This window comes from Amia ocellicauda, chromosome 7, assembly GCF_036373705.1.
Source record: "Amia ocellicauda isolate fAmiCal2 chromosome 7, fAmiCal2.hap1, whole genome shotgun sequence".
NCBI lineage: Eukaryota > Metazoa > Chordata > Actinopteri > Amiiformes > Amiidae > Amia > Amia ocellicauda.
In genome coordinates this window covers 5,298,618-5,319,174 of record NC_089856.1, presented here as the reverse complement: position 1 = coordinate 5,319,174, position 20,557 = coordinate 5,298,618, and the positions used below count along the sequence as shown (strand labels likewise).

Sequence of the window (20,557 nt, the reverse complement as noted above, 5' to 3'; positions counted from 1 at the left end):
TATGACAGCGCTGTGCTCTCCTGGTTTAGATTTGATATCCTGACCCTGTTTCAGTGTCTTATCTTGTTTATGTTCTGAATTATTCTTTCCCTTTTTTATCAGTTTCATACCATTGAACTAAACTACATTTTAGAGAAAAAAAAAACTGGGAAAGCTTAGGTTTATCAGTACAATTCCTCTCCTTTCTCTTCTATTAAGTACTGTGAGGTTCTCTTTTCATGGAATTTATAATAAGAAGAATAATATTTTTTATTCACCAGACACATTTATCCAAAGTGACTTTCAGAGACCAGAGGGTGAACTGTGCATTAGCTGTTGCTTAAAATAAAGCCTTGGTTTTGGACAAAACTGAGAGAAAAAGCTCAGGACAACACATAGTGAATCCGTGGCAGAGTTTGAGCTTCAAAAAACATACCCTATATCAAACCCTGCTAGCAGAAATGTAGTTTTGAAACATTAGTGCAATGAGGTTCTGAAAGTGAGATTATTTTGTTTTACTAAAGTGTAATTCCATTTGTCGAACGGGTCATTCTGTAGTTATTTTCATGCTTTCATTTGGATAGCCTAGTTAGTGTAGTGCAGAACACTGAAGGGCATCGAATGACTAAGATTAAGAATCAAACAGTTTTGGAAACCAGCGAGAAACAGAAATACTGGGGAAATATGGATGATGTTAGCAAATTTGTTTCAAGCCTCTCTTAAATAAACCATCGCTTGGGTTCTCCGAGTATGGATCTTAACGAAACAGAATCATAATCCAAGCCATTGATCGGGTCAAAGGTAAGTGTCTGTAAAGAAAACAAGAAAAAACAAGCCGCAGCACTTTTTGGATGGAAGGAAGATAAACGCAGCTTCAACAGTCGTCCAAACAGTAGCAGTCATCAAATTTCATCCAGCCCTTTTTCCCCCTTTTCGGGCAAGATAAGTATTCCGTTGTTGAGCGGCGTGAATTAATCCATTTTTAAATTAATTGATTACCTGACTCAATGAGCACGCCGTTAATTTATTTTATTTAAGGGGGAGATTAAAGCTCATTTAGCTGCAATAACTGTAGGCCCATCTCTGCAAATTACAGCTGATTATGAGATAATTGGCGAAGAGGTTTAATAACAGCGCCATTGAGGAAAATTTTGCTGCGCTTTTTGAAAAGACAGATGCAGAATTAATTAAAAATTGTAAAAGGACTTATTAATGAAGATTTTTGAGAAATTCTAAGTGTCATCTCCCTCTCACGTGGAACAAAAAATAACATTAAAAAATACTTTTTTGACTTTTTCTTTCATTTCAAATGTTGCTTTTGACATTCCAGTCAATTAAAAGAGCTTACTGAAATGCTGGCATGGCAATTGGAGTGTCAATCAGGCTTATCTCAGCATTTGCCAGAACTGTAGTCAAGCTTTTAATAGTCATTTTATTAGACCGGCGGATATTTGTCTTTTGTGATGCCCAAAATAAAGATTCTTGAGATTTCCAGAGGTGTGACTCAGTGTACGTTGGCAACGTTTCTAAGATGCTCACAGGAGTAGCTTTTCTCTCCTGCTCCTGTGTGACAGTTTGTCGTGGTAAACTTGCATAGCAATTTCACACTTTGATAAAGCGTTACTGCCTTGTCCATTGCTTTGCCACTGTTCACTGTGTTTTCCTGTTGCACCGCGGCCTTCAACTATGATAATACCATGATTTACCCCAGCAAACCCTGCCTGTGATTTGAAGTATCGCATAGCTCTCATGAATTGCCCTGAGGTAAAATCATGGTATCATTACTGTGTGAGAGACGAGTGCGCTGTTAAAGTGAGATAAATTCAAAGGGAAGTTTAGCAAGTTTCCAGCTAACACCTTTTATTCTGACAGCACTGTGTGAGGTTGTAGTTTGGGTATATTTTGGTTCTGACAAATGAGACATGAAAGAAAGTTTGCAGAAACATATCAGCCCTGAGCACACTGTTGTTAATGTTCCTGGATCGTTGCACAGTAACGTTGTCTATATATATTTACTTATTTCAGTTAACTTAAGTTTACAATAGTTCATATTCTATGTATTTTTGTCATTCATCAATAATCCTTCTCTTCAGTGTAGTTTTGTACATTTTATAATTTCATAGTTATTTTACAGCATTTTGACAACATCTCATTGAGTCTTAAATTTGTGACGCCACCGTGTGATATTGTTCATTTTATCACAATGTTGGCACAACATTATTTGGTTAGCTAAAAACGTTATTTGTTTAGTGCAAAATCATGGTTGTGCTCAACTTTCCATCGTGTGGTTAGAACCCCATTCCACACATTATTAATTCTCAGCATTAAAACTTGTTTTCTGCAGTCAGGGCCCAGTCTTCACTTAACGACTTTCGCACTTGTGACCTTGCTGTCAGCTCCATTAAGTCTGGAGTTGGCTTGTTTCTCTGAACATTTTTTTTTTCCATTTCATTTAGTCTTTTAATAAAACGTCCAACAAGTCTCCCCATGGCAACTGTTTTCCCAGGACTGAAGAGTTTCAATCCCACCAGTCTCTCATTATGTATAACTTGAGTGCTTGAACCCCTGGCCTTACCTGGTTTGTTTCCTCAAAACACTTATCTTTTCACAATTCAACATGCAGGGCATTTCTTTGACAGAAGATATATGTGTATTTAAGGTGTATTCCTCTAGCACAGGGGTGGCCAACCCTGTTCCTGAAGAGTCACAATCCATCAGGTTGTACAGGTCTCTATAAATGATCAATCACTAGATACCCTGAACACATGGATATGGGGACTAATTAAGTAGATAACGATTTGGATAAAACAAAAAACGTAAGGCACTGTGTTGCAGACACATTCCAGGACTAGGGTTGGCCGCCCCTCCTCTAGCAGAACCCATCACCAATTAGTCTTTAATTGCCAACACTGAGTAGGTGGCAGTGTGGTGGGGTACCAGATTGGCATTGCACTCTGAAGGCCACAAAACTGAATTGTTTCAATGTAGCACAAGTTTGCAAGTTTCCTGGTTACAGGGCTTTCTCTGTTGTACTCAGACACAACTTTAAATACTTATACTATTACAACAACTATGTTTCCTATTTTATGTGGTGGTGATGATGATCATTTTTATAAGGCACTATATATATATAATATAAATAATAGTCTTATAGCTTTGTTCTGTGAATAAGCTTTGTACTTTGTTGCCCTGGATAAGTGACTGCCAATAAATAAATTAATAATAAAGGCATATCCTAAATGCTTTCTGGTGGAAATAAAATGACAGAATCCGAGGAAGAGGAAGTATGAGAATCAACTAAGGAGTGCACTGGGAGATGCATTGCTACGACAGCGCACTTTCCCTGCACCTTTAAATCAACTCCCTGAGCACCTCGGCCCACACAACAAAGAGCAACACCCTCCACTGGAAATGTCACCTGAGGACATCTGAAGAGACCAAACACGGGATGTAAAGCAAGCAAGTGTGCATGTGTGTGTACGTGTGCGTGTGTGTGTGCACACTGTGGGCCGCACAGTGAGGAACAGTGCTCTCCACAAATAAGCACCCGAAGAAAGCAAAAGCAGGAATTAAAGGAAGAACCCTGAAATGTTTGGGTTTTTTTAAATCAAGAAACATGAAACATAGTAGTGTTTGATCTTAAGACCACAGCTCTCAAGGAGGAGGGGGGGGGGGGGAGTTAAGAAGTGAACAAGGCAAAACACGACTTTTCTTCACACACAGGGTTGCCAGTTCTGCTTAAAACCCATGGAATTGGGCTTGTACAACCACACAGTCGCTTATGATTTAGGTTTACTGCTTGTTGGTATATTTTGGGCTTGTTTTAAGCAGTGGCTGCATGGTGAAAATGAGCAAAGGTGTCACAAAACATTTGAATATTATTTGTTCTTGCAACTTGAATGGTATACACATATTCTAATTAAAATGTATGAGTCTGATTGGACATTGTACAGGCTATATTAGTTGCTTTGAAATACAATTGATTAACCTTAATACCAGCCAACCAGCATTCCCCACTATGTTGTGTTTAGAATTTTGAATCAATCACCTCACACAATTGGAAAGTTAGTCAGTAGTCCTGTTCTGGTATATACAGTGCATCTGGAAAGTATTCACAGCGCTTCACTTTTTCCAAAATTGATTAAATTCATTATTTTCCTCACAATTCTACAAACAATACCCCATAATGACAACGTGAAAGAAGTTTGTTTGAAATCTTTGCAAATGTATTTAAAAATAAAAAACAAAAAAAGCACATCCTTTGCCATGACACTCAACATTGAGCTCAGGTGCATCCTGTTTCCACTGATCATCCTTGAGATGTTTCTACAGCTTGATTGGAGTCCACCTGTGGTAAATTCAGTTGATTGGACATGATTTGGATAGGCACACACCTGTCTATATAAGGTCCCACAGTTAACAGTGCATGTCAGAGCACAAACCAAGCCATGAAGTCCAAGGAATTGTCTGTAGACTGCTGAGACAGGATTGTATCGAGGCACAGATCTGGGGAAGGGTACAGAAAAATTTCTGCAGCACTGAAGGTCCCAATGAGCACAGTGGCCTCCATCATGCGTAAATGGAAGAAGTTTGGAACCACCAGGACTCTTCCTAGAGCTGGCCACCCGGCCAAACTGAGCGATTGGGGGACAAGGGCCTTAGTCAGGGAGGTGACCAAGAACCCGATGGTCACTCTAACAGAGCTCCAGCGTGTCTCTGTGGAGAGACGAGAACCTTCCAGAAGAACAACCATCTCTGCAGCACTCCACCAATCAGGCCTGTATGGTAGTGGCCAGACGGAAGCCACTCCTCAGTAAAAGGCACATGACAGCCTGCCTGGAGTTTGCCAAAAGGCACCTGAAGGCCTCTCAGACCATGAGAAACAAAATTCTCTGGTCTGATGAAACAAAGATTGAACTCTTTGGCCTGGATGGCAAGCGTCATGTCTGGAGGTAACCAGGCACCCCTCATCACCTGGCCAATACCATCCCTACAGTGAAGCATGGTGGTGGCAGCATCATGCTGTGGGGATGTTTTTCAGTGGCAGGAACTGGGAGACTAGTCAGGATCAAGGGAAAGATGAATGCAGCAATGTACAGAGTCATCCTTGATGAAAACCTGCTCCAGAGCGCTCTGGACCTCAGACTGGGGCGAAGGTTCATCTTCCAAAAGGACAACGACCCTAAGCACACAGCCAAGATAACAAAGGAGTGGCTACAGGACAACTCTGTGAATGTCCTTGAGTTGCCCACCCAGAGCCCCGATTGAACATCTCTGGAGAGATCTGAAAATGGCTGTGCACTGAAGCTCCACATCCAACCTGATGGAGCTTGAGAGGTCCTGCAAAGAAGAATGGGAGAAACTGCCCAAAAATAGGTGTGCCAAGCTTGTAGCATCATACTCAAAAAGACTTGATGCTGCAATTGGTGCCAAAGGTGCTTCAACATCGTATTGAGCAAAAACTGTGAATACTTATGTACATGTGCTTTTTTATTTTTTATTTTTAATAAATTTGCAAAGATTTCAAACAAACTTCTTTCACGTTGTCATTATGGGGTATTGTTTGTAGAATTTTGAGGAAAATAATTAATTTAATCCATTTAGGAATAAGGCTGTAACATAACAAAATGTGGAAGAAGTGAAGCGCTGTGAATACTTTCTGGATGCACTGTATAAAATTACCTATATATATATATACACTACTGTTCAAAAGTTTGGGGTCACTTAGAAATGTCCTTGTTTTCCATGAAAACATACATGAAATATAGGAAATATAGTCATTGACAAGGTTAGAAATAATGATTTTTAATTGAAATAATATTGTCCTTCAAACTTTGCTTTTGTCAATGAATCCACCATTTGCAGCAATTACAGCCTTGCAGACCTTTGGCATTCTAGTTGTCAATTTGTTGAGGTAATCTGAAGAGATTTCACCCCATGCTTCCTGAAGCACCTCCCACAAGTTGGATTGGCTTGATGGGCACCTCTTACATACCATACGGTCAAGCTGCTGCCACAACAGCACAGTAGGGTTGAGATCCGGTGACACTTTTATTGTCTTTAATTAGCACAACAGTATTCAGCTGTGCAAACATCATTGCAAATGGGTTTTCTAATGATCAATTAGCCTTTTAAAATGATAAACTTAGCAAACACAGTGCCATTGCAACGCAGCACTGATGGTTGCTGATAGTGGGCCTCTGTACGCCTATATAGATATTCCATTACAAGTCATTTACAACATTAACAATGTCTACACTGCATTTCTGATCAATGTGATGTTATTTTAATGGATAAAAAAATTGCTTTTCTTTCGAAAACAAGGACATTTCTAAGTGACCCCAAACTTTTGAACGGTAGTGTATATATTAATTGAGAAATCAACCCTAAACATAAAAGTAAGGAATTTTTTTTTTCTTTCTATTGTATAGTTTAATGTCATATACTGCTCAATAAATAAATAAATGTTATTGTGTTATATAATTGACTAACATGATATTGAATCCAATATTGAATGTATTGTCCATGTGACCGGAAAATTACGCTCATGGGAGGTTGGGCTTGTTTTTACAACCGAGTGTGCTTATTTCCTCATGAAAATCTGGCAACCCTGCTCACACACAACTTCGTATGTGTGCCTGGCCTTGCCCCCGGGCAGCGTCCTGTGGGGCTTTATCCCACAGGGGCTGTGAGACGGAGGAAAACAGCACCATTCTGCAGTCGGTCCCCGTGGGCTCCCGGCACTCGGCATCTGCCAGCGTGGCCCTCAGGCTGTCTTTAACTATTGGAGTCTCTCATTAACAAGGCAGATTTACACCCCCGTGCTGATCTGTGAAAAGCCTGCCAGTGAGACACCACTGACGGGGTCCTCCTCGAGCTTGTCTGCCCAGCTGTTCTAGCTTCCTCTCGTCAGAGCTGCGCGGAAGAGGGGCAGATTTAAATGGCTACCTCTGATCAGCGCCGCGCTGGAAAAGTAAAGTAAAAAGAAAGAAAGATAACAAGAACATCTAGATTTGAAATCGGTTTAGATTTTAAGGTCAGCCTTGTCGGGATGGGGTGGGGGGCAGTGGGCAGCTCCTTGGTCAAACTCAGCCCCCAAGTTAAAAAGGGATAGCAGCAGACCATGGAATGTGGGAGGAGTAACTGTCAATCATTGTTTTATGTGGCCAATCACTTTGCAGGACATTCTTGTCAATCAAACTACAGTCAACAGTGTCATCCTATGTATTCATCTTGATCATCGTTAAAGACCAGGTTAATATGCTTTTCAAAGCTCAACTCATCAAAATGTAATTTTTAGCATTTGTTAAATGTCATATCGGTTTGTTGGTCTTCACTAACCTTGCCTACAGCTAACTTCCATTGCTTTTTAAAATGAGAGTAACATTAAACATCGTAATTCCACGAACCAGTCTGGTTGTAGAAATAACATGCTAGTTTATAAGCAGTTGCATCTCCTGATTAATGACCTCAAAACTACTTGACAGTACATTTACTAACATCCACGCCAATTCTTCCACAGTAACACCAACGAGACATATTTGCTCCCTGCTCTTAGTTTTTTCTCTAATTTTATAAATGAAGAAGGCAATTGGCCACACAAAAAATGACTGACAAGTGTCTTCTGCAGGTGATTGGCCACATAAAAAATGATTGATATACATACCTGCCCGAGTTCACTTTGCGTTCGTGCTGTGCCGCACTCTCACCCTGGTTTTGGAGAGTCTCCCTGGGTAGGTTTATGAAACACGCAGACTCTGTAAGGCTCCAGGGCAAAGAGGTAGTGGTGAAGGAGCTTGATTCTTTTAATTCAGTGTGTATATGCTCTGTTTATATTCAATTAACACCATATTAGAAATACATTAATTTGTACTGCTCTCTACCACGAGCCAGTTTATTTGCTGTGTTTAATGAACCTTTTGAACATAAAGGGCTATGATAAAAGAAGTTTACAATCTCAAACATTCATTCTGATCAAACTACATACTTATGATACACAAATACTCATGTCTTGCTTATAGATGTCATTTATGAGCTCCATGGGTATCTCTGGCAACTATTCATACATGTTTGCAATAATATACTTATTTTATAATAACCCTGTGTATGGGTTTTTGTTTCCTGTCTTGGTGAATTTGTGTTAACATCCAAAGCCGATGGTGTTGAGAGAGGGTGTCATTAATGGACTCTAAAGACTGCTTTTAAACATTAATGTGTCTGACACCTTCCCAGTTAATAATTTAACAGTGTGAGTATGTTATCACAATCCCGTGCTTGTGTGAAGTGTGGACAGCATTAATTTGTAATTTGACTCCCAGATACTGTATGTCACTACAGTGTTGTAAGAATGAAAATACATTTTACTGCATCATCAACACCATGTTTTCTGAAGCCAGTGACGTTAGTATAACATTGTGACAATGTTTGCAAAATGACGTTGGGACAGTGCACATCTGCAGTACCTGATTATTTAAAACAATCTTCAATGTAGTATACAAAAAAAAGCAAAATAGTACTGATTGATTACATAATGATTATGAGAGACAGATATTTTTTACAGATGTGTTTCCAGATGTGAAATATTATGATTACATGCTTTGTCTAAGTGATATAAAGCATATTATAATGTGACTGCCGTGTATGACACAGTAAAAAGTTCTGAAATGCTCCCCCTTCGCTCTTCTTCATTTTAAAATATGTATATATTCTAGCGTGCCAGAGGGTAGTGTAGTGATCTTGAGCCTTGCTAAGAGGCGTGATATGGTAAGATTGCTGCACTGTGGCGTGGGATCCCGGGGTTCAAGTCCCCCTTGTAGCTGCTACCCCTGAAATACTACAATATGTATATATTCTGATTCACAAAATCAAAATATCCAACAATAAATTCAAAACAACTCAATTTATTTTTATTCAGCTGCTGTTGCACCATCCTGTAACACAAGCCTGCGTTTTTTTGATGATTACAATAATGATGCTAAACAGAAGGAGACTGAATCTGTGTTTTCACAACGGAGAGCAATCATCCCACAGATCCACAGGATAAACTGGTTGAAGCATGATTAGCTGTGGGGCAGGTTAAAGGTGACCGAATCAATTACAAATACATGTGCAGTTTCACAGACAGAATAACTTCTCGGTGGGAATAAATAAAAATATACGAAAATAACACAATCAGAAACTACAGTGATTGTTTTGACGTCCCGATCATTATCAGTACAATCTGGGATGTGTCTTCGCCCACAGAGACGTGATTGCCCACCTGGGCTCGGCTGGGCCCCAGTCACCCAGGGTCGTCGCCCCAGCCGTGACCCCTGTGTCTGATGGGTTGTCTGTGAGCTCCACAGTGTTCTCAGTGAGAGCTGTGCCAGTCCTCTCCCACAATACTCGAGCTCGGCTGTTTGCGCTGTGGGACTGGCAGGGTAGTATGTGTTCGCGTGGTTTTGTGTGTGTGTGTGTGAGTGTGTGTCTGCACAGTTGCAAGCTGAAGATCCAGGAGTATCTGTGATCTGGAAAAGTTGTGCTTCACCTGACCTGACAGCGGCCATTAAAACAACATCCTCCTCATGCCACACTGCCTGCGTAGAGCCATTGATCGCCCCCCCCCCATCTGTCTGTGCGGACGGTGCTGACGGGATGAGTCGGTCGTGCTTCTTGCCCGCCTGTCCGCTGGCGTTCCTTCCACCTTGCCAGCTAATTCACCGACTGGCCGAAGATTCACATCTTCTCTCTGTGGTCTTAATCAATTAAACCTCACCTGGCGAATCTCTCCTGCATTGCCGCCCTCTGGGTTTGCAGCCTGAAGAGTTTCTTACACCTTCACAAAAATTACATACAGATTTTTTTTCACTCACAGATCTCAGCAGTGCAAGGTTTCTGATTCAACCCCCCACCTCCTCCCCTCCCTCTCCATCTCCCTTCCTACCGTGTCTCTCCAGCTTCTTTCCCTCTCCTGCTCCCTGATTAATCTCCAGCTCTTCCATCTTTCTCTTTAAAACAGGATATCACCATACAGCAGATTATATGCAATATATACATCATATGTTTTAACTATTGCAACTGACTGGGTGGCATAGAGGATGGCATTAACTCCTAGTGCTTGGATTGGTATTTTCCAAGCACAGTCTTTTTGTGCTGTTTTATTTTGTGTGTCCTGTGCTTTTCCTGGGATCAGCACGCATCATGTTCCTTGTAGCTTAAACAAACCGTCTTCAAAGGTTTAACGTAACCCAGTTAATGAGGTGTTCGTGTGGATGCGTGCTGTTTGAAACATTAGCTATGTAATTACAACCTGAAATGATGTATTAGCAATAATGTCAATCTGGCCTTCCTGAGGACTCCCCGTGAAGCCGAAATGGAGTAGTCCAATGCACGCGGGAGTCTGGAGATGATAAAGTGAGCGAGAAAAACAAAACCGTCACGTCGGATTTACTTTTTAATCCCCTAAATATTTGCTCACCCACTATATATAACATAGATACAAAGTACTGCTATCAAGTGACGGCGGGAAGTGGTGATGGAGGACCAGTAGGGGGCAGTCTTGCTTCCCAGTCAGATGGTTTTAGAATGTAAGAACATAAGACGATGTACAAATGAGAGGAGGCCATTCGACCCATCGTGCTCGTTTGGTCTACATTAGTATCTAAGTGATCCAAAGATCCTATCAAGTCTATTTTCCAATGTTCCTAAATTGTTTCTTCAGCCACAACACTGGGGAGTTTGTTCCAGATTGTGACACCTCTCTGTGTAAAGAAGTGTCTCCTGTTTTCCGTTTTGAATGCCTTGAAGCCCAATTTCCATTTGTGTCCCCGGGTGCGTGTGTCCCTGCTGATCTGGAAAAGCTCCTCTGGTTTGATGTGGTCGATGCCTTTCATGATTTTGAAGACTTGGATCAAGTCCCCACATAGTCTCCTCTGTTCCAGGGTGAAAAGGTTCAGTTCCTCAGTCTCTCTGAGTAGGACTTTCCCTTCAGACCTGGAATAAGTCTGGTTGCTCTCCTCTGAACTGCCTCTAAAGCAGCGATATCTTTCTTGAAGTGTGGAGCCCAGAACTGTCCACAGTATCCAGATGAGCTCTAACTAGTGCATTGTACAGTCTGAACATTACTGCCCTTGTTCTCAATTCTACACTTTTCACTATATACCCTAACATTCTGTTTTATTTATTTATTAGCAGACACCTTTATCCATGGCAACTTACAGTGTACAGAAGACGCATTTTAAGGCATTACAACAGTGCATTTATACAATCAGTACAAACTACAATAAGCATACGTCCTTGGTTATAATACTCCAACATCCCAGTAAAGTGAGAGCCAGAGGGCAGAGGGAGGGGTGGTGATGTTCACTTCAAAGCAAATGGAAACAAATCCGAACTTGACCGAGGTTGAAGTGGACTTCTGGTTTCACCGCTGGACCCTCGCTGTGTGTTTTCGTGATTCAGCTGGGCCTTTGTTAAGAAGTGGCCTTGATTTTGCCTTTGATGAAAATGATGTTACATAACGAGAAGCTGTTGTCTCACTCTCTCTCTCTCTCTCTCTCTCTCTCTCAGCTACAATGGGGAATCACCTTCTTACCAACCCCGTCCTGCAGACTCGTTCTGGTACCAGTCCCTACAACACTCTACTGGCTGAGTCCGTTGGCTTCAATCCTCCCTCTCCCAGCGTCTTCAACTCCACCGGTGAGGCAATAATGTGTGCGGAGATTTTGAATTACCAATCGATTGGTATACGTTGAAATGTCATCAGATATACACTCACCTAAAGGATTATTAGGAACATCATACTAATACGGTGTTTGACCCCCTTTCGCCTTCAGAACTGCCTTAATTCTATGTGGCATTGATTCAACAAGGTGCTGAAAGCATTCTTTAGAAATGTTGGCCCATATTGATAGGATAGCATCTTGCAGTTGATGGAGATTTGTGGGATGCACATCCAGGGCACGAAGCTCCCGTTCCACCACATCCCAAAGATGCTCTATTGGGTTGAGATCTGGTGACTGTGGGGGCCAGTTTAGTACAGTGAACTCATTGTCATGTTCAAGAAACCAATTTGAAATGATTCGACCTTTGTGACATGGTGCATTATCCTGCTGGAAGTAGCCATCAGAGGATGGGTACATGGTGGTCATAAAGGGATGGACATGGTCAGAAACAATGCTCAGGTAGGCCGTGGCATTTAAACGATGCCCAATTGGCACTAAGGGGCCTAAAGTGTGCCAAGAAAACATCCCCCACACCATTACACCACCACCACCAGCCTGCACAGTGGTAACAAGGCATGATGGATCCATGTTCTCATTCTGTTTACGCCAAATTCTGACTCTACCATCTGAATGTCTCAACAGAAATCGAGACTCATCAGACCAGGCAACAATTTTGGTGAGCTTGTTCAAATTGTAGCCTCTTTTTCCTATTTGTAGTGGAGATGAGTGGTACCCGGTGGGGTCTTCTGCTGTTGTAGCCCATCCGCCTCAAGGTTGTACGTGTTGTGGCTTCACAAATGCTTTGCTGCATACCTCGGTTGTAACGAGTGGTTATTTCAGTCAAAGTTGCTCTTCTATCAGCTTGAATCAGTCGGCCCATTCTCCTCTGACCTCTAGCATCAACAAGGCATTTTCGCCCCCACAGGACTGCCGCATACTGGATGTTTTTCCCTTTTCACACCATTCTTTGTAAACCCTATAAATGGTTGTGCGTGAAAATCCCAGTAACTGAGCAGATTGTGAAATACTCAGACCGGCCCGTCTGGCACCAACAACCATGCCACGCTCAAAATTGCTTAAATCACCTTTCTTTCCCATTCAGACATTCAGTTTGGAGTTCAGGAGATTGTCTTGACCAGGACCACACCCCTAAATGCATTGAAGCAACTGCCATGTGATTGGTTGGTTAGATAATTGCATTAATGAGAAATTGAACAGGTGTTCCTAATAATTCTTTAGGTGAGTGTATAAGGGTTGCCGATTATTATGTTTTTCTTTCTTTTCTTTGTGATGATCCTCACACACTGAAATTTGGACACTTTTTTTTTGTTTTGTTTTTTAACCACTGCTTGTTTTGCGTGTGTTCCAATACCACATTAAATAATTTAATTAGGCTGATCAAGCTAATTGCTACAGTACTCAGTCGTAATCCATTCCTTGCTAATGCTTGTGATTGTCAACCTATCATTTAAAGCTTCCCACTGAGCCCATTTATCTTTTTCTGCTTTCTCTTGGCACCTTGCATTCTATGTCGACTATATTTTTGTTACCTGCAATGTGTATAAGTTTCTCACTGTTCTAATTTTGAGCACTGTCTACTGATATCTTTTATTTGAATGTTTAATATTGCTCCACGGTGACCAGCATGACTAGCCAATTCTTGTACCTTGTAGATAGAAGGCTTATGTTTATTATTACAGGATATCTAAGTGTATGATACACAATGACACAACGTTTCCAGGCTGGTAAAAAGTCACAACAGTGGAGGTAGTGTCATGACTTCTTTGAAAGTGTTACGGCTGGATGACACTGTTCTGGTGTTTTGGCTAGATTGTTTAATAATTCCTTTTACATTTTGTTGTGCTGATTTTTTGGCTTAATGTAAACCCAAACCAGCCCCAACCAGCTCTGTGTATGTCTCCGTAGTGGATCTTGTGTTTATTAGCAATTTATTAGTCTAAAGTCCCCCCCGCTTCCCCCATCTAATGAGACTGCTTTGTTTTCATGTCTGTTTGTGAGAGACGCCAGCGGCATCTTTTCAGAAGCCTTGTGCTTAATGAGCGTTTATTTAAAAATGGCCAGTCTGTGTGAAGATGTAATTTTTTTTTTTTCATGTCTTGCAAGTGTTCACACAAAAGTTAAGCATGTTTTCTTAGTCCCCCACCCCCCTCTCTCCCACTCTCTCCGTGTGTCTGGTGAGAGCAAGTTGGTGAGCAGGCAACAGCTTGCGCATTGTGTGTCTCAGCCCTGCGAGGCTGTTGACAGCCCGGCTCGTGTGTCTGAGCGGCGTCTGTGGCGCGTGGCAGCTCCGAGTGACTGCTAACAACGGTTTTGCCCGCGAGTCAGAACCAGCTCCTTCCACGCGTCGGGCTGACAGTCGCAGTATCTTGCAGACCCTGCTACTTACACCCCCCAATATGGCATCGGTAATTGTCTGCTTCTTCCGTAAGAGCGCAGGAGAGATGACTCGTGTGTTCACCGATTGACTATTTTATGTTACCACGCACCACCACCAACCTATCGACTGTAGTTCCTGACTCTCATGAGCAGACACCCTTGCTCATTGCCAGCCGTCGTCTAAATGAATGTTACAAACTAATTTAACATCACTTGTGCAGATCCCCAATTTCCATGCAATCTGTTGTGATTGACCACGCCACCACTGATTTGTGGGGACACTATAGGCACACACACATATATACACGCGTGTCCCCGAGCCGTCAGTCGCAATCTCTTTCCTTCATGACTCGGCCACAGATCCAGTCCTGGACAGAGCTTTGCACACCCTAACTATTCTTTCCCCTTCAACGTGAAGCTCTTTCCCTCCCTCCGAAATCAGTACCGCTCTAGCCTGGCACGAGCCGAGATTCTTCCTGGCACCTGTCGTTTTCAATTACGCTCAAGTGAAGTAGGCCAGAGAGCCTTTCGCAGTGCAGAACCATCACTGCTCCAACAGACAGGACCAGAGCAGCATTGGTGGAGATTGCATAGCCCTGAAAAATCGTTTGGGGAAAATCTTTTGATGTTGCTTGAGTCATTGAAAATCAGCGGAACTTTTCGGTGAGCTTTTCAGTTCAGGCTACGAATTAGTAACTCCAACTCTGCATCTAACTTGTGATTAAAGAGCAGATTTTAAAGATCAAAATCAAATGATGCTCTGTGGGGGGGGATTGAAATCACCTGCTGTGCTGCATTCATGTGGCCTTTTTGGTCGAGTACAATGTAAAACATTCATTTTTTAATTATTTTTGTACCTACAGCTGTATCATCCCGGAAGCATAGCAAGGAGCGCAGAGAGAGTGCAGGAGAGCTCAACTGGGCTCCTTAACCATGGCGTTTATAATGACTTCTCCAGCCCCCGCCTCCCCGTATAGATTCAGCTCAACGATTAACTGCCTGATGATATAAAGATCCCTCCTGCAGTTCTTTGTTTGCCCCAAGCCTTGATTCTGTTTTGTGGGTTAGTTTGTTTTGGGTTCCTTCCCCCCCACGGCCAGTGCTTTTCTTTGGATCTTTTTCTTCCTTTTCTCCTTTTTTTCTTTCTTTGGAAGCTTCACATTAAATACAAGCCTTCTAATTAAAAGTCACTCGACAGCGGCGCTCTGGAAGAAGTGGGGAATAGGCGCCCGTCGTCTCTGCCTCACAGCTGGACAGAGACGTATGAGCCTCCATTTGAGATGCGGTGAAGAAATTACTTTGTTTATCAATAACTCCACTGGCAGGCAGATTGCAATCGCGCAGATTTATTACTGCAGATCCCACATGTGGACACATTGTTTACTTCTCTTGTAACCGCGCTCATTTCCTGGTTGTCAGTAAAGCCGATTGACTAAAGACTTTCGAATAACTTCATACGAGCAACAAAAGGGACCTACCGCACTGCCACAGAGCCGGACCAAAACTCCTGCTCCTGTGCGGAGTCCGTTCTTGCTGGATGCAAACATGAATTACGATCGGTTCTCATCTGATGACAGACTTCAGTAAAATATGACGGGGGAGCTGCCGTCTTTTTCCTGTCGTTGCGTTTGACATAATGGTGCATTGAATAATGTTGTAGGGCCAGTTCAATCTGCATCTGTGGCTCTCTCCGCTGTTTCTGCTGTCACCTACCCAAGGTGACTCCTGTGAACAAAACCGACAGAATCTTTTCATGAAATCAATTGACAAAAGACCATTTTGTGTCAAATTCATGTTCATATGACAGCAACACATTTTGGCAGACATTAGGCCAAGGATCCTAAAAAATAATATTAATTGAATCATTTAATATCATTTGAATCTTTTTTTACCAGTATTTTAACTTTTTTATTTATTTATTGAGCGTGTCCAAAGTCTAGTTTATCAAGTTGGATTTCAATTTGACCTGCTGACAAACCGTAAAGAGTGAAACTCGGCTCCCTGCGATAAAAACGCAAATCAAATCAATAAAACACATTATAGCGGTGCAGTGTCTAGACTTATCCTTGTGTATGCCCATTAAAACCCGAGCATCATCATTTTAATAAAAAGTATATATTTAAACCAGTGCTTTGGAGAGGCCGTTATCTAGCCATTACTTGTTTTTTTCTTTCTTGTTTATATTAAAAAGGTGACAGTATAGTGAAATCTCTGAAGACTTTAATTTAGAATTACACTAGTGACTAGTCTGTCGTCAAAATGATGTAGACAGTTTTTCTTTATTATATTAATGAAAGCATACCAGTAAGGCCCAGCTGTACTGCAGTATGAGACCTTACAGAATTGAACGCTCGGCTAGACTGGAATTCAATGAACAGGGTACCACATGTGCCACAACCCAACTTGTCCAACGATCCTCTGTCTTGGAAGCCACGCTGAGTGAGTTAAGCTGTGCTGAAGATCGCAGCATCTTCCCTTCAGCTCTGTCTTCCTTTCTTTTTCCTTTTCCCCATCTTCTCCCTTGTCTCCGTAAGGCGACTCGCTGCTGGTCACAGCCGGGTATTGCAGCCACGGGGCTCATTAATTACAATGACATCTCTGAAATGGCTAGATGTGCCGGATCGCTTATTAAAATCTCATTCCAGATAGGACCGTTATTAGCATTTCATTTGGAGCATTAGATCTTACACAGTGCCCATTAGCTATGCTGTCATTCAACTCCAAGTGTAGAGAGAGAGAGAGAGAGGGAGAGGAGTGAGAGAGTGCAGGCGCTCAGTCTCCCTGCTGGAGAAACTCGCCCAGCATCCCTGTCACTAAAACCGTCCCCCCGCAGGCTGATTTCCCAAGCCTCTGCCTGGAGTTACACGTGAATCCTGGAGCCAACTGGTCTGCAAGCCAGGCGTTAGCCAGGTGTTCAGGGGCTCTTCTGTCTTCTTGTCTGTGTGTCAATGCCGATCTCAATGTGAAAAGCTGTGTACGTAGATCCCAGCATCCCTGTGCCAGCTGAGATCTCTGTTTTTTTGGATAGCCAGGGTATAACGGAGTGAGGGTCAAAACAGCCAAATCAGGCAATCGCAACTGGTGAAAGCATCTGCTCACAGCGCCAGTTGTGTATTACATTCCAGCAATAGCTGGTTTGTATTCAGGTGGCTCTCTTTACCCAATGGACAGTAGGACTGGGAGCTACCAGGAGGGGAAGAGCACGGTTCACTTAATGTTGGTCCCACTTTCTGTGGTTCAGAGTGGCTGGCTGGGTCAGGTTTTCCTCACATGTTGAGTCCATGTCCACTTCAACCAATAATAAAGTGCGTTCTGTCAGGTCGGTTAACTGTCCATTTTCATACATTTTTGATGACTTTGTTTGTAGTCTGATATGAAATGATTAACAGTAATTATTAAGTCCGTTGCCTGTTGCTTCCCTAAATAAATCAATCAATCAGTTTTCATTTAGTATAACGCTCTTTGCAAGGTAGCCACCGTGCGCTTTACAGTCATTTTAATTACAGTTGCAAAATAAAAGCAGGCGTCATGTTTTTATTTTGCAAATGAGCATCGCAGCTGACACACAGTCTCTGGCAGTGTGGTGTGAGGTTGTAGTTTTGGTTGCGTTGCGGTTGTGACTAAGGAGAAATGCAAACCGAGGTGACATAACGTGTTACCCCTCAGCTGTTAATGTTCTGTGATTGTTGCACAGTAACGTCGTGTGCACATTTCTGCATCTCTCTGGGACTTCAACACGCATCAAGCTCAGATACATTATTTTGTGTGCATGTATGCAGTGTATTTTGTGCTTTCTTTCTTATGCTGTGTTTTGTTCTTCATCAATATTGTAGGTACTCGTTATGTACATGGTAGAATCACCATTTCTTTATTTTACAAAAAGGAAGAGACACCCTTGTAAACCAAGATGGATAGATGGGAAAGGGGAGAGGAGTGTGCAGACGCCGCGATCCAGCGTGTCTGGAGTCGACGTGTGGCTCTCAGGCTCTCTCTCCTCGTGGTCTCCTGGCTGTTTTGTGCTGAACTGGCAGTTGGGTTGGCTGGGCTGCCACGGCGCATTTGTTATTCTACCATGTGATTACTTATTAATCTCTCCAGTGCCAGCTTTGATTTGCCTGCCTGCTTGTCTTACTGACTTGACTCTCTCTCTCTCTCTCTCTCTCTCTCTTTTTCTCCCGGCGCTGTTCCCGGATCGTGCAGGCACATTCCGAGACCCGAGTACGTCATCTCCACTTTTTCTCTTTTGCTTTTTGTTTTTCTGATCTTTTTCAACCTAAAGGCTCATATACTAACACCATATAGGAAGCATGTCTTCAGTTTGCAAAGAATCACAACAAGCTTGTTTTGAATCATATTGCCCTTTCATTAACATACAAGGGATGAGACATTGTTGTAACATCAGAAGATATGTGTTGGCCAGAACAAAACGCACCACAGAATAGGACATTAAGCTTCAGAACCCAGTGTGATGGACGTGTTCCCAACATTGACCAAAAATGTATTATCTCAATTTAGCAGACCCCTGTATAGGCCACACATGTCCCTCACTCACACTGGGCTCCTGAGGGTCAAGCATAAGCAAATAAGACTGCAACCAACAGATGTGCTAGAGAAATCCTAAATTTACTTCTTATGTTTTTTTTTTTTTTTCTTTCCCTCTCTTCTGCTCCCCCTCCAACCCCCTTCTGTTCCCTGTGTGCGTCCAGAGAGCACCCTGTCCAAGAGCCGGGACACCTGTGGAATGGAGACGCTGCCCCTCAACGGCAACTTCAATAACAGCTACTCTTTGCGCAGCATGGGCCCGGGGGGCGCGGGGGCCTGCGACTTCCTGGGCGGGGGTGGTGGAGGAGGAGGAGGAGGAGGAGGAGGCGGAGGCGGCGTCGGTGGAGGAGGTGGCGGAGGAGGAGGAGGAGGCGGCGGAGGAGGGGGGAGTGGCTCGGATAGCCCCGGGGGCCCGCCTCCTCTCCTGAACCCGCGCGGCACCGAGAGCCTGGGCGGCCGGCGCAACCTCAGCGACGCGGCTGCCTTCGAGAAGATGATCATCTCTGAGCTGGTGCACAACAACCTGCGCGGGGGCGGCGGCGGGGAGAGAGTGGGCAGCCTGGCCAAGGGGCACGGCGGGGTGCCGGGTCTGGGGGAGCCCGGGCAGGGCGGGGGCTCGGGGGAGGACGACGGCATGGCGGCCGACGCGCCCCAGGAGAACATCGACATCGAGTTGATGTACAAAGCCTTGGAGGAGCCCCTGCTGCTACAGAGAGCACAGTCCATCCTGTACCAGAGCGACCCCGAGGAGTCCGAGAGCTACACCGGCGAGCTGACCGAGGGCCTGGACGGCCAGCTGCAGTCGCCCAACAGAGACTCCCTCTACACGAGCATGACCAACCTGCGGGATTCGCCCTACCCCGACAGCAGCCCCGAGCCCCTGGAGGTGGTGCCCCGCTCGGCCCAGCCCCCCGAGGAGCTGTACTACGGCTCGGGGCGGCCGGCCCTGGGAGCCCGGGGGCAGATGCAGACCTTCTACCAGCCCCAGGCCCGTCGGCCCAGCGGGGAGGGCTACCTGGTGCAGGTGGGCATGGAGGCGGGCATGAGCGAAGGGGACGGGCAGATGCAGTTGGTCACGAGTCTCTGATGCCCCCTGTCCAGAAAGAGATAAAGATTCTCTAAGGAATATTACCCCCACTTCCTCCTCCCCTTCCCCGAGTCCACACACACACACAAACACACAGACGCACACACACCCCACTTCAGCCCCCCATGACACTCCCCGTTGCCTCTCCTCTCCTCTCCTGCCACCCGACCCTACTCTCCCCTGCTAGCTCTGGACAACGATGCCACTTGCCTTGCCCCAAGCCCCACCCCCCCCTCCCTACCCCAGCCCTCTCCACTACGGGGGGTGGGGTCACAGGATGGGGCGGGGTTTAACTGGGTTGGCACTGCCTTATTATTCCTGGTGTGGGTTGTGTTTCCAGGGTCCTCTGTAGGATTATGTTCTCATTTCTTTCCTTTCTTTTTCCTCCGTTCCCCGAGCAAAGAACGGCGACACCGGACCGCACCTGTCGGCATCTCTCCGGTCCCTCGCCTCAGCCGACACCCCCACTCCTGCACCTCTAGCGACTGTCCCCTCCTCCCGGCCCTGCCACACTGTCTCCCCGCCCTCCCTCTTTGTTTTTTTCTTGGCCCTGAAACCACTGAGCCACAAGCACAGACACACACACAACCCACACAGACATTACCCCCCACAGAGCCCTCCTCACCCCTCAGTTAACCCCCCCGCCCCCCCACTCTTGACTGGGGCTGTGTCTTCTTTTCCAGTGGGGTGGGGGTCAGAGGAGGAACAGAGATAACTGAAATACAAGTTTCCCTCCTTGATGTGTTTAATTTGTTTATTTAATTTCCCCTGATTTTCCTCGTTGTCGTTTCTTACGTTGCTTGTTTTGTTTTTTCTTTGGAGATGGGACGCATCGATACCATAGAATTTC

General features: G+C 44.1%; 1 protein-coding gene across 1 annotated transcript in view; it reads left to right on the top strand.

Moving 5' to 3' along the window:
* LOC136753801 (adhesion G protein-coupled receptor L1) overlaps nucleotides 1–19,707 on the top strand; it is a 77,085-nt gene extending 57,378 nt beyond the window's left edge. Inside the window, exons 18-20 of the mRNA XM_066710192.1 lie at nucleotides 11,527–11,655; nucleotides 18,279–18,296; nucleotides 18,785–19,707. Of these exons, the coding sequence (XP_066566289.1) occupies nucleotides 11,527–11,655; nucleotides 18,279–18,296; nucleotides 18,785–19,707 (1,070 nt within the window). The remainder of the gene's footprint in view (nucleotides 1–11,526; nucleotides 11,656–18,278; nucleotides 18,297–18,784) is intronic.
* Nucleotides 19,708–20,557: the final 850 nt, after the last annotated feature.